The 14,304-nt window shown below is 38.1% G+C and overlaps 1 protein-coding gene across 2 annotated transcripts in view; it reads right to left on the bottom strand.

Moving 5' to 3' along the window:
* The window catches only part of LTN1 (listerin E3 ubiquitin protein ligase 1), a 30,242-nt gene extending 16,483 nt beyond the window's left edge, over positions 1 to 13,759 (bottom strand). For both annotated transcript variants that reach the window (XM_063393659.1, XM_063393660.1), the window contains exons 1-13: positions 13,609 to 13,759; positions 11,804 to 12,007; positions 11,398 to 11,496; positions 10,192 to 10,422; positions 9,190 to 9,242; positions 8,592 to 8,772; positions 7,647 to 7,820; positions 6,391 to 6,581; positions 5,034 to 5,178; positions 3,516 to 4,301; positions 2,991 to 3,032; positions 1,890 to 2,082; positions 358 to 597 (exon numbers count right to left, since the gene is read on the bottom strand). In XM_063393659.1, the coding sequence (XP_063249729.1) occupies positions 358 to 597; positions 1,890 to 2,082; positions 2,991 to 3,032; positions 3,516 to 4,301; positions 5,034 to 5,178; positions 6,391 to 6,581; positions 7,647 to 7,820; positions 8,592 to 8,772; positions 9,190 to 9,242; positions 10,192 to 10,422; positions 11,398 to 11,496; positions 11,804 to 12,007; positions 13,609 to 13,650 (2,581 nt within the window). In that variant the 5' untranslated portion in view covers positions 13,651 to 13,759. The remainder of the gene's footprint in view (positions 1 to 357; positions 598 to 1,889; positions 2,083 to 2,990; positions 3,033 to 3,515; positions 4,302 to 5,033; positions 5,179 to 6,390; positions 6,582 to 7,646; positions 7,821 to 8,591; positions 8,773 to 9,189; positions 9,243 to 10,191; positions 10,423 to 11,397; positions 11,497 to 11,803; positions 12,008 to 13,608) is intronic.
* Between the last annotated feature and the right edge of the window lie 545 nt (positions 13,760 to 14,304).

Raw genomic sequence — 14,304 nt, 5'->3', positions numbered from 1 at the left:
ACACCTTTTCATGGACTCCCCAGATTGCAAAATGAACAAAAACGTTCATTTGTTATATATCATAGACTTTAAAAAATTTCTGTAACAGTCCAAAAGGTGTGCAATATCACAGCCTCCAAGTTAGCTGATACTAACATTTAAAAAACTCTTGTAAAGATGTTCAGGACCTGATGTTTAGCAGTAACTATGGGCACTGTAAATTAAAGCACAGATCTTCATGTCAGTTACAGCTGCAAATGCTCAATGGATATGAACTCAGTATTCTATCACATCCTTGATTCTGTTTCATGAAAAGGAAGAATTTAGATGTAAGATCACCTATGAAAAAGCTCAGCTCAAGTTCTTTTTCCAGATTACCTGTCAAGTGTGTTGCATCCTGCCTCTGAGCACACAGCTGGAAGATGGTGAAGAGCAAGTCTTCTGAGGATGGCATCAGCAAACACCCTTTCACTGAGCTGAAAAAGCTCGAGGCCACATCACAGATGAAAGATACTGATGGTTCAGTATTTCCAGCTTCAGAAAGATCCTTTGCTTTAGACAGAGCTGCTTGGAGTTTATCAATAATCCTTTCAACAAAAGTTTCACCAATCAATGATTCTATTGGGCAGAAGAGAAAGATGTTATGCTTTGATTGCTTGATAAACACAACCATGCAAAGATGTCATATTATTATGGACCAATTTGACTTCTATTTGCTAATTTTGAATGTAAAGTGCAAAGCAGTTTCAGTCTAATTTCACAGTTGCCTGTCTTATTTCACAGACCCCGCCAACATTTCACACTGCCAAGTATCATTTCTGTAAATCAGCTGAAGCAGCCTTGAAAAAGGTATTTAAAATAAAGCAAGTGCAAAGTGATCCCTCCCCATTTTATGCCTTCCTAGCTTCTGGCAACCACCTGTGAGGCCGAGATTTCACCAGACTATTGCATATAGCCCTGAACATGCTTAGTTCCTTTTTCATGGATACAAGCAAGCTAATCCCATTTCACCTCAAACTCTAACACAGTATCCTGTTGCAATGAGTTCCAGTATTTAATTATAAACTGTATGAAGAAGTGAACTTTTCTTGCCCCTCAAGACTGCTACCTAAGCACGTGTTATAAACTCAAGTTCTTCCACTGAAAGAAATAATGATAAATTTCTCACTATTTGCATTTTTTAGATAAATTGTGATTCTATTGCTTTTAAGCACAACCCCATCCCAAGGGATCAAAGCAAATGCTGAGTATACAGAAAACACAAAGAAAATTCAACATCCCTGGAAGTCTGTATCAGATACTAAAAATGCAAGGAATAAATTAAATAGGATGCTATTAATAAAAAAATCAGATTACATATACGGCATAAAAGCACACACCGAGTTTTTAAAAGACATGAAAATAAATGGAAATGGCTCAAAACAATTCAAACGTCCTGTAACAACGCATTACTGCAACACACATAGGTCCATAACAATTGACTTGGTATACTAGATTTGAAGGTAAATTTCACATGGTATGGTTTAAAAATTCGTATTATTTTACAGTACATCAGCTGATAGATCAAGCTTACTTAAATTTTCAAGTTTTCAAGACTTGCAAATCTGAACCTTCTCTTTAAACACTGCCCTTGTTCAGCAATGTGGACCAAAAAATGACAGCTACTACTGTACGTTAGTGTCTACAAAATTAAACCAGATGTAGTAAACTGGCATAGGTATACAAAAAGCCCAAAACTAAGAAACAAAAACCCCAACAAAAACCAGCCAATCAACAAAAAACTACCAGGAGAAAGCCTAAATGTTCTACTACATGAAATATTCTGGAAGATCCCAAATTCCTTTCAACTGTATGCAAAGCATAAGTACAGCATTTACACTTCATGAACTCCAAGGATTACAAATGCTTACCACTTTTAACATGCTGTGACAACACCAAGCTCAGGAGGGTCCACCTTTCTGAAGAGGCTGATCCCGATGAGGCTGCACTAGGTTTTAAACCCAGGTGACACAGATCATCTGCCAGCATTACCAGTCTCTCTCCAAGCAAGTCTCCTTTGAGCCAGTCACAGACTAAGGAAAGTTTTGCTGTGCTTGAGCATGCCTGGATCATGAGAAAAACATTACAAGAATCTTTTGAGGGTATAGAATACTAGAATGGTTTGGGTTGGGAGGGACTGTAAAGATCATCTCCCAAGTTCCAATTTAAGTAACCCCTTTACTGCCATGGGCAGGCCACACCTCCCACTAGACCGGGTTGCTCCGAGCCAAATTCAACCTGGCCTTGAACACTTCCAGGGACAAGGCAGCCACAGCTTCTCTGGATAACCTGTTATTATCTTTTATTACTGAGCATGAGATTAATATGTCAAACTTACACACACAGAGTGAAAATTATATCATCTACCACAAACAGCCTTTAGATTTTACATCTGCAACAACACTCTCCAACTTTCTTTCTGTCAGAGACAGCAACTTATGGCTGGGTCAGATCTCTACTGCAGAGTGAAACAAATCCTGTGGTCTTTGCACTGGACTGTAAGTCAAGTGCTGTGAGTTCTCGTCCAAAACTTCATCATATGCTACCTGTTTCATCCCATGCAATTACTTAAATGTCAGTTTGTCAATATTGAGTGTGAAAAAATGGAATACTACCTTTTCCTTATAAGTACCTTGTAAGGATGACGATATAAATAATCATCTAAATTATTGGTCTAATCCCCAGCTCCATTCTCTCTAGCTTAGAAAAGATGATCAACAAAATCAAGAAGCCCTCTGGCTCAAAAAACAAAAAACAGAAGGGACAAAGATTCTTTTGTTTTGGCATCATCATTTCATTTCTAAGATTGTCCCCAGATTTAAATGCATTTGAAACAAACACTACTCTGAAACTGTAAGATTTTTCAAATGATGGAAATTATCACTACAAAGCTATGTGAGTCTCAAAGCTAACATATGAGAACTATTAAAAACTATGCATAACAAGAACAAAAAAGAAATCTTAAGAGGTACCTTTTGAATTATCTGGAGAAAAATAACCCATTTCAGATCCATCTGAAAAGAAAAGAAAAAATTCCCCAATATTTAATAAAAATCCTTGCTGAATAGGAGGCAATAATGCCATTTTAACTGTTCTTAGGCATAAGTAGAAGCTGCTAGAATTAAGAAACAAAGTTATTGATTATATAATTTTTGTCTTCCAAATCTTTCTCTTCCACAAAATTTAGTAAGGGACTGTGTTTATATGAAAGGCTACCAATGCCTACTAAAGTACACTGTATAAGGAAGCAAGAGGAGAGAAATTCTGATGATACTTTTAAAAAATTATTTATACCATATAGAAAGGGAAGGAACCTTTCATCTCAACACTATCATGTCCAACTTTCCTAAAATGACCTTCCTTATGCTGAACTTAACCCAAATTAGTTCAGAATTATCTTCCATGTGACAGTGCCAAAGTAAGATTATTAATGAACCACAGCCCACAGTAACAGTAATGACTCTGATAAAAATTAACAAATCACGTACAAGTCATACCTTTGCTAAATCATCAAGAATGACTTTCCTTTCATCATTATTGTTGCAACAATGAAGTACACTGTATAAAATATCAACCAGGAAATGGGTGTCTTTTCTCCAGTCTTCTTTCAGCCAAGTTATTAAATTCATATACAGAAATTGTACAGATGGACTTTGGTTATGAGCTTTCATTTCATTTTCCGGTTCAGCTTGAGCAGGGTTCACGTAATTTCCCTGCTCTAAAAGTACCTGGAAAACTCTGTTTGAGGAAAAAGAGCTGAGCAGGGCAGAGAGAAATTTCAAATGCTGTTCTGACTTCTGTTCATTGACATACACAATGCTCAGCTCAGCCAGGTTGCAGACTAAGTTCTCTAGAGGTTCTTTCCTTAGATGTGAAGTTTGCTGCAAGTCAGCCTGAATTTCAGAGTCACCATTTCTCACTTCTGTGAGCTTTTGACTCTCTGTGTTCCTTTCAGATTCATCTTCATCTGTAAATCTGATTTTTAGAGATTTTCTATTGTTTGGTTTCGTAGCACTCTTTGGATTCAGAAGAATTTCTAGCATACCAGATATGGCAAACAGTAATTTCTCATCAGCATCCAACCTATCAACATGAAGTATACACATTTTTAAAAGATGGTCCCAAAAATCTGACAACAGTTTCTGGAAAACTTCATCTGTGCCATCATCACTGGAGAGTTCTGCTTTAGCTTCCCAGGAACTTAGCATTTCTGCTGTTTGATAAAATAATGGTCCACTTTGTAACTTGGGCTCCTTAAGTACAGCATTGGTAAAAGGAATTAGCTATAAAGACAAAAAAAAAAAGTATAAAAGAACAGTGATCCAATTTATAAAATCATTTTATTCTTTATAATGCCAAGAAATTATATAATTCTGGAAAACATTCTGGAAGCAATCCTGCAAATATCAGATTTATTTATGTTTGAACACTACAAAAATATACAGGATGGAAAGCACTTTTTTCCCCCTTAAATATAATTTTAATTGCACAATAAAAAGAATGATTTCATAGGAAGAAAAAACCCCTAAATTCAGTACCTTTACTTTTGCTACACATTGCTCTCTACAACTCCCTGAAAGGAGGTGGGAATGGGTTTCTTCTGCCATGTCTCTAGTGAAAGGATGAGAAGGAATGGCTTTAAATTGCAGCAGGGGAAATTCACACCAGGTACTAGGAAAAAAAATCACTGGAAGTGTAGTCAGGCATTGGAATAAGTTGCCCAGGGAGCTGGTGGTGGAGTCACCACCTCTGGAAGTGCTTAAGAGACACCTGGATGAATCTGAGTCACCTGGGGACACGGTCTGGGGGCGATTTTGGTGGTGCTGGACTGATGGTGGCACTGGATGATCTTGAAGATCTTTTCCAGTCTTGACAATTCCGTGTGGTTTTTTTTTTTTCATGAAACCTAGGGAAACTCTCAACAGATAAGTAAATCCTCACCTAAAAGTCACTTTTAAAAACATTTTGAATCATTAAACATACACACAACAACATTCAGTATTTCTGATGAATACCTGGTCACATATAAGCATTTGATGAATTTTGCTTTGGTCTTCTTCTTCTCTTTTCTGTAGTACAGCAAAGCACAGACACTCCATAAATGCAGTTGTAATAGCTGAACTTTCTGAAGGGCTGGCTATTGTCCTCTCGCTTGACAGCCTGGGAGAGGACACACAGTCAGCTGTGCTTCCAAGAAAGCCAGAGTGAATGTCAGCAGTGTACCCTCAGTTATGCTGCTCTGATCCAGACACCAGTATGACAATACAGGATCACAGAATCACTTGCAGGAGTCAGCTCAAAATAAAGTCAATTTTAAAAGCCGATAAACCCAGGCAATTAATAGAACCTGTATCAAAATAACTTCTTCATCTGGTCCTAGCATTGAGAAAAAACAAATCAGTGTAGAAAGAGAAACTATATACAGCCTAGCACACTCATATCTCATATGATTCACATCTCAACCGTATTTCAGATGGCTGTCAAAACTCTTTTGTAATTTTCTACACACACCACAGAGGTTCAGAAAGCACCACTTTCTGTCATTAAAGAAAAAAAAAGAGGAAGGAAAAAAAGAGAAAAAAAAAAGAAAGCCACCTAAATATCTATCTCACCTGTTTTAAGTCTGAAAAGGGATTTCTTTGCTTTTAAAGAATATTCCATCACAGAAATGATCACAGAAATATTACAATTCTTGTACTACATGTAATAAAATTCTATACACTTTTCAAACAAACCACTACATAACTCTCTTCTCCAAGAGCTCTGCTAATTGCCACATCAACATCAGCCAAGAACTGATTTTTTTTTTAATAAATGAAAATTCAGTATTTCGTAAAATAAATTCTATATGCTTTTGAGTACATAATGCATAGGTGCACATTTAAATTACATTTGATAGAAATGTATTTGACAGAGATGTATTTTAAAGGTACAAAGTAGAAGTCGTTCCATCCTTTAAAAATGAGTACATGGAGAATTAAAGCTCCTGCATAAAGGAAGCTCCTGCACTATCACAAGACTAATTCCCTCCGTTAGAATTACACACTGGTGAGAAGAGCTTGGTTCTTCAGAATCACCTGTAATTATAATTAATGTTCCATATTCAAATTTGTCATGGAATAAACACAAAGCTTTGACTTTTTGAATTGTGCAGAGATAAGAATGCTTCATGTAAGGAAGATGTAGTAAAATCAAACGGAAAGCTGAAGGTTTAAGATGAATGAAACAGCCAAAAAGAACTGACTCTAGTTTTGGATACTGAAAAGAATTTAAAAAATATGATTCCATTCATCTTTAAATGCTTAAAGATTAGTTTCTTTATTTCCAAATGTAAAGAGACTGATTCCAAATAAATAAATTTGTGGTCCATACCCTTGAATTATAGAGCTGAAAAAAACTCTGAAGTATTCCAGCTTTGGTTCCATGATGTCAGGAGGCACCTTGCTGATGAAGGGCAGAAGGTTGGGGTAGATGACAGGAGCTAATCCTCGCCCACCTTCTCGAAGCACTGTCCAGAGCTTTGGCAGAACTCCTTTTCTGGCATTTACATGACTCCAACAGTCCTACAGAAAGAAATTCACTTACTATAAATTAAACAACAATATGTTGCCTCAGAAGAACTCCCAAGGCAGCCATTCACCTACTTCACTGTATTATAGCTGAAACAAGTTATTGTGAAATTTAAATTCTGTTAAGTTAGTCACTTGCCAATATTCTTTAAAAGCATTTTCTCTCTATTTTGGCTTATGAAGTTAACATGATAAAACTGTTTCTGCATAGTTTAAAATCAATTGGCCTTCCTTGTTAGCTAATTGCAATTAAAGGTTTCTCTTTAATACTGCTTTTCTCATGCTTCATAGAAATCACTACTGTAATTAGTCCTGTATTTATTTTTAAGTTCTCATTATCAAGGCCAACCAATGACTGACTTTAGAAGTATCACTAACTTCAAAACTCTGTTCAAAATTTTTCTGATGGTTAGAAAATGCTTTTGGACTTTCCCCTCCCTAAATTTTTTTGTCATCTGATCTATTTTATTTATTATCATATTTATTATAATTCAAGGTACCTATATTTATAACAAGCTGAACAGAGACTGTTTAGGGGTTCTCTTAATGAAAACTTGTTACAATTAATTCCGGCACTTGAAAAAGGGACCTGCAGCATTAAACCCTCGAGTCATCCCAGTGTATGGCAACATCTCATCCTACTAATAAATTCAAAGCTGGTGTTTCACTTAAAATTAAGGGGGGGAAAAAAAAAGAGAAAAAGCTATGGAACCCTTACATTTGAAGGGGAAACAACCACAAACACACTGCAGGTCATTTTTGTAACTGTCTTTAACAAACAAAAAGGTTTTAAGCATTATTTGACTTACTTGTAACCACATGTAATGATAGGATTTCAAGGTAATTAAATTCATAAAACAAATCTAATTTTCAGATATGCTGGACATGACATATTTGAAAGTTACACTGAAAGGAGGAGGATGTAGCCTTAACGAGTTCCTGTTATTAATCATAAAGAAAACCCAGTCAAGCCTGTCTTCCAAATTCTACACAGAGAACAATACTTGGTGAAAACTCCAATTTGATGAAAATATCTGCCCTTTATGCTTCCCACATTACCTCAATAGTGGTGATAGTATAAAGCACTGCTTCCCAAAGAGCAGGACACACCACTGCATCACTGTCATCAATGCTGAGAAGAACAGCAGGACAAACTCTTGGTGCTTCAGCCTTCACCACCTCAGGCAAGTGCTGGCAAAAAGCAGAAATCAGCTCAAAGAAAGCTGAGCGAACCTGACAGAGGCCACAGAAGGAAAAACAGAATTTGTCACTACATGTGGTTTCTAAGATTCCTTTTAAAGTCAACAAAACCTTACAACACACCAGCCCCATATTTTATCATATTAAAAAAGGTTAAAATATTATTAGAAACAAAGACAAATAAAGCAGTCGTTAAACAGTCTTATCAAATATTTTAACGTAATTTGTTTAGTGAGAAAATGCTTGTCAAAAGTTGTATTTTTAAATACTTCTCAAAAGGCGTTTTTTCCCAAAAGCAACTTAGAGCTTTTAAACAAAATATTATTGCATGAATTCATCACTCTATGCACTGCTGGTCTTGGCAGACTAAAGACCAGCAAAATGGTTTAAAAACTGAAAATCCCAAAGCACAAAGAACACATGCTGTAAGTTGACAGAGTTCGTATCTCCCACATGAATTTTAAATTAAAGCAGATTGCCAAGAAGTAGATCATGATGATACGGAAATAAAAATTTAGCCCACTGGATAAATTTTCAAGTAATGTTGTCTATATTGAGTTTGAGAGGTTTTTAAACATTAAGTCAGGTCAGATATTAGTCCCCGATCAAAAAGATTTATAATTATGTTAACTGAACAGTCTCTTTAGCCTTTCTGAAATCTACCTACAAACCTTAAGTCTGTTTCAAACCTAAGCAAAGTACCAAGTTCATCCTTGTAGAATACAAGCAATTAATACTTCCTTAGGTTAAGTGTATTACCTTTAACAAAACCCAAGCAAAATAAAGAAGAAATTAAAAAGTCACCTGTGATACGTTGTGTTTGCTATACTTCCAAAATTTGTTTTGAGACAGAAGTGACATTAACTTTTCCTCTAAAGAATGCATCTCTTTCTTGGGCAACATGCCGAGCAACTTTTTTAAAGCTAGCAAGGAACAGGTCAGAATCCGGAAGAATTTGGCTTCCCTTTCTTCTTCTGGTACAGTTCTCAGAAAGCAAAACAAACAAAAACGTTAAAAGTGGATTGCAAATAAACCAGCAGGCATCCCAGGTTTGTCTAAAATAAACTGCCTTGATTTTTTTAATTTTAGATGCCAGCAACGTAAATACATAAACTTTCCATAGGTTCTAAGTTACACTGTAAAGTGTTAGAAAAAAAAGAGTTTCAAGTCATCTCATCTTCCAGCTACTCACAAATGCTATTCTTAAAAGAGCCGAGACAAGAATTAGATAATTGATAACACTTTCAAAACCATTTATACTTAAGTCCCAAACAAAGTTGCTGGGATCTGGACTCAAATAATTATTTTGTCTCCTGAAACAGAACTAAAATCACTAGGGACAGAGAACCCAATAAAGATCAAGATTTAAAGACTTAATATACATTAAAGCAGGACAACATACTGAGGGTCACTGAGTGTATCAGCTGTTTCCTTCAGAAGGTGATCTTGAAGTACCTATGGGGGAAAAAACAATGCACAGAAACACAAAGAAATCTAATACTTATATGTGAACAATATAGTTCATATATTATTCAGAGACAGACCTGCAATAAAATTTCACAGCCACTGAGTTGTCTTTCTTATATCATTAGACATGCTAATAAACATGCTAGAAAAGAATTTGAGTTAAATCTTCCTAATACTTGCTAAATTGCAGCCCTATACCAATGTGCTCCTGCTAAAAAGAAGCCAAACTGAGGGCAAATCAAAACAGGTTTGCACACACCGGGCTTGCAATGCAATCTTTTAGCTTTTTTTAATTCAGTCAATTGAGTATCATATCTGACTGGCAGAAGGGCATAAACCTTGGTCAGAATTAAACTTGTAGATGCTGGAACATTGCTCAGCATTCTTTATTCCTTTTTCACTGTAGCTAAACCACTCCAGCATCATTATTCCATCTGTCAGCACTATTACGTGTTTACTGAGAATCATTACATAGGAATGCACACAAGGAAATTCACTATTCATTTCTTTGATTCCAGTCATTCTCATCTCAAGTCCAAAAAATCAGACCTATTTTTCCTCTGAATTCTTTCTTCTTCTTCTTTTTTTATATTTCCTTACAGAAGAAATTCTTTCCTGTGAGGGTGGTGAGGCACTGGCACAGGTTGCCCAGAGAACCTGGGGCCATCCCATCCCTGGAAATGTTCAAGGCCAGTTTGGGACAGGCTTTGGAGCAACCTGGTCTAGCAGAAGGTGCCCATGCAGGGGGTGGAACATGAAGACCTTTTAAAAGTCCCTTCCAACCCAAACCATTCTGTGGTTCTCTTCACAGGGGCAAATTTTCAGGCAAGAAAGAAATTTAATCATGAAGAATAGACAGGGGAAGGATGACTTTTAAACTCATAATAGAAGTTGATATATACAAAGCTTTAAAGAAATACAAAAAGTATACACTCACATTAAGAATTTCATCCTTACAGAATACTAAGGCTTCAGGTTGTTTGCTGGAAGGAAAAGCTTTCTCAAAAGCTACTTTTGCAGCAGAAGCAGCAGGGGAGTAAGTGTCACACTGAGCAATCAGCCAGTAACCCATGATACTTTTTAAGTAGGGAGCTAAGTGTTTTTTTACTTTAAGAATCAGCTGCTCAAAAGATTGCTGAGTTGCTTCTCGAACACGGCGATCGTGATCCTGTTAAACAAAGAAAAGAAGGCAAAAAAGAGAAAGGTTGATTGGTTTAAGAAATGTACTTTTGATTTCAGGTACTTCAAAGCAAAAGTGGTGATTAAAAAGCCATGTTTGCAATTAACTGGATTTGAAACATAGATTTGAAAATAAACACCAATGACAAAAAAGGTATCCCAGGGTATGGCGAGAGTCCTAATTTAGTAGTATCGTATTCCCAAAGTGTTATACACTCAGAATTGTAACCTTTCCCTGATATCCCTAATAACAGGTTTTGTCTCCAATTTGAACAAACGTTTTACAGACAGACAAGAGGCAGGAGAAACAGGAAGCCTTGAAGACATCTTTTGAATTAGAACTACCATAAACCTGGGCATGGCTATCCTTTATTTGCATGTGATTTTATAACATCATGATTTTCTACACTCTTGACTCCAGAAAGGAACAGCAGGAATTACTCTAATGGGTAAGAATAATGATTCATTTTGTCCCATATCATGTTTTCAACAGTAGCCACTCTAGACAGCTTGGAAACACAGTAAATATATCAAGAAACTTATTGCTAATCTGGCTACACACAGTCTTTTAATATTTGGGTTTGGGGTTTTCTTTTAATGTTGAGTCTGGTCAGATATTAGTTCTAGATCAAGAAGATTTATGTTAAATGAACAAACTCTCTAGCCTTTCTGTAGTCCACATAATAGAACTTCTCCTAAGAAATACAGTAACATCTTTTAAACATAAAGGTCTAAAAGACCTACCAAGGAAGTACAGCTCAGACATCAACAGTTCAAGATTCCGCCCACTGCCAATATCGAAATATGTCCACAAAAAAAAGAACAGTATTTTCCTTCAGCTTGATGTTTCTCCAAGATCAAGTCAGTAACTCCAACAAAGGTAAATATGTCAACAAAAACCACCTTAGAGGTAGTCACAGGAAGTATATAGTTAAGTTTTTAATTTAAATACTTCAATACTTACTAGTGAAATTTTACAATAAATTCTTGGCCAGTAAGGAAGAACACCTTTAACAATTTCTGCTTCTCTTTCCTTGCACATCGTCCCAAACTCTTGCATAGCCTAAAATCAAAACATCGAGAGTGTGGTTTAAGAAGTCAGGTAGATATGTTCCGTAATTTACCCATTTGTATCTGAAACTGCAACTCCCTTTTCCAAAAATCAATTCATTTCTTGAAAATGAGCATCTAATAGAGATAACTGCATGATGGATCTTGCTATAATTTATCCAAGACATCTTCTGGATTGCAGTTCTAACAAATCCACCAAAGTGAAATTAGTGTTAGTTACTTCCTCTTCCACCCTTAAGAAAACTGTATTATTCTCTGATTAAACAAAAAAAATTATGGGGGGCAAAGGATACACCTACTTTTAACTTAGTTGTGATATCCCTTTTAGAAAGTTTTCGCAACACCATTCGGAAATCAGCATCCACAAGGCTGTCTATTTCCTCTGCTCCTTGAATTGCAGGAACATATCCTAGATCACTCTGAGATGTTCCAAAGCCGATAAATCCAGGCACTGTTCCACGTTCTTTGGCAAGGAGCTCTGCAGCTCGGCCACTGCTAGAAGGCTGACAAAAAACAGGGACGGGAGTCAATTAGCTATTTAATTTTATTTTGCACACATCATGCATTTGAAAATATGATCCTATTTATGTTGTATAATTAGCCTTCTAATTAAAATAAAGTCTCTCAAAGAAGAGTCCACCTGAGCTTTAAACATGGAAGTTGACCTAGAAAATGATTCTTCTCTTTGGTATCAGGCTGAGAAAGTTGGGGCTGTTCAGCCTGGAAAAGAAAATGCTCCAGGGAGCCCTCATAACATCCTTCAGTACTAGCAGGGAGCCTACAAGGAAGCTGGAGAGAAGTCTTCATCAGGAACTGTAGTGATAGGACAAGGAGGAATGACTTCAAACTGAAATGAAATAGGTTTAGATTAGGTATGAAATTCTTGCCTGTAAGGGTGGAGAGGCCCAGGCACAGGTTGCCCAGAAAAGCAGGGGCTGCCCCATCCCTGCAAGTGTACAAGACCAGCCTGGATGGGGCTTGAAAAAACCTGGTCTAGTGGAAGGTGTCACTGTCCCTGGAATGGGGTGGCACTGGATGAGCTTTAAAGTCCCTTCCAACCCAAACAATTCTGTGAGCCTTATAATAATTCAATTATTCTGTGAATCAGAATTCTCTTCTTATAATGCATGAACACTTACGGAAAATTTCATTGCTTTATATTGCTTTTTCTGCTATACTAAAAAGCCTAACAGGAAACTCCTTCTGCAAGCAAACAATTTATTAAGAAACTATTTATCCTCCTTCACTGTTTCTGGTTTTCCTAGTTCTTATCCTGGGCCAATACAACTCCCAGGGAATACTTCTTTTTTCTCTGAACAAATAAAAACACATAGACAAAAGAAAGGATTCTACCAGCAACTAAGTGGCCAAAAATTATTTAGAGGAATGGAGCAAAAACATGAATATGTAACAAGTATAATAAATACTTATTAAAGTATTTGATTTAACAGTGTGTGTTTTAGACCTCAGCACCTCTTCTAGTTTACCCCTTCTGCTCATTGGCTCAGGTTTGTTTCAACCACACGCTTTTGGAAAGACTGCTCCAAAACTGACCGATGCCTTAATGTCCTCTGGGACACCTCATATTGCAAATACCTTTTATTTCCTAATGACAACAGCAGTTTTGGGAGCTTGTGCAGTTTAAATCACCTTTTCCACATATGAGCCGTGAAGGACTCGCTGCTTTGCGTTCCCTACTTTTCCCCGAATCCAGGGAGGAATTAGGAAACCTGAACACCAGGCTTCTCCCACAGTCCTGAGTGATAGGGCGGATGTCACATCATTTCTGGCCTTCTGGCAAGAGTGTATTCTAAGACCGCACAGAAAAACACACCGAATGTACCGCCGACACCTTGCTGAATCTACACCCGCGCTGATTCTGCACACCCTCTCCGTACAAATACCACAGCATCAGCCGTCACGCTCCTCTAAAGCACGGCCAAGAGGCGGCCCTGGGCCCGGCCCCCGCTCCCACACGCGGGCCCGAAGATCGCCTTGCCCCGCCGTGGCACTCGGGCTCCGGCGGCCGCGGCCCCCGCCCAGGGCACCGGGAGTGACCTGGGCCTGCCCCGCCACCCTCCTGGGCCCCGCCAGCCGCCCTCACCCGCACGTTGCCCTTGGTTCGCTGCTTGTTCTTGCCCCCCATGGCGGCGGCGGCACCGGGAGCGCCCGCCCGGAGCCACCGCGGGCACCGCGACACTTCCGGGGCGGCGCCGCGCGGCGCGGGAGGGGCGCTGCCTCCAGCGGCCTCAAACGCAACGACGTTCTTAAAAAAAAATAATAAAAAAAAATCCACCCATCTTAAACTTGGAGCGGCCCGTGGAGCCTGCAGGGAGCCGCGGCGTTCTCGTGCGCTTACAAGGATTTTGGATGTGGGAGAGTTTCACGCACGCTTGTGGAACGGCAGCGCTGTGTGAAAAAGGCATATTGTGTGTGTGGCTCTACGCAGATATTTACTATATGTAATATGCTAGGTAGAAAAGTTATGCAATATTAACATTTTAAATAATATAGTAAATGTAGTTTTTAACATTGAATCTAAGTAAGAATTGTGTGTAAGGTATTGTCCTTAGCTCAAGAGCAAAGAGAAGATAACCCGGAGGTTTCTACACAGAGAGAACAATTACAACAAGCCAGACTAAAACCCCCTCTTGAATGTTTCAGAGGGAAAGATGCAGATCTCCTCGAAACCACCCTGGCCAAGCCAGACCATGCATATCTCCTTGAATCCACAAAGCTACCTGGTTAAGCCAGACTCCAGGACGCCAGGGGTTTTGCAAAAGGCTCGTGGCAAAAGGGC

Source organism: Prinia subflava, chromosome 3, assembly GCF_021018805.1.
Source record: "Prinia subflava isolate CZ2003 ecotype Zambia chromosome 3, Cam_Psub_1.2, whole genome shotgun sequence".
Taxonomy (NCBI): Eukaryota; Metazoa; Chordata; class Aves; order Passeriformes; family Cisticolidae; genus Prinia; species Prinia subflava.
This window is presented reverse-complemented; position numbering and strand designations above follow the sequence as displayed.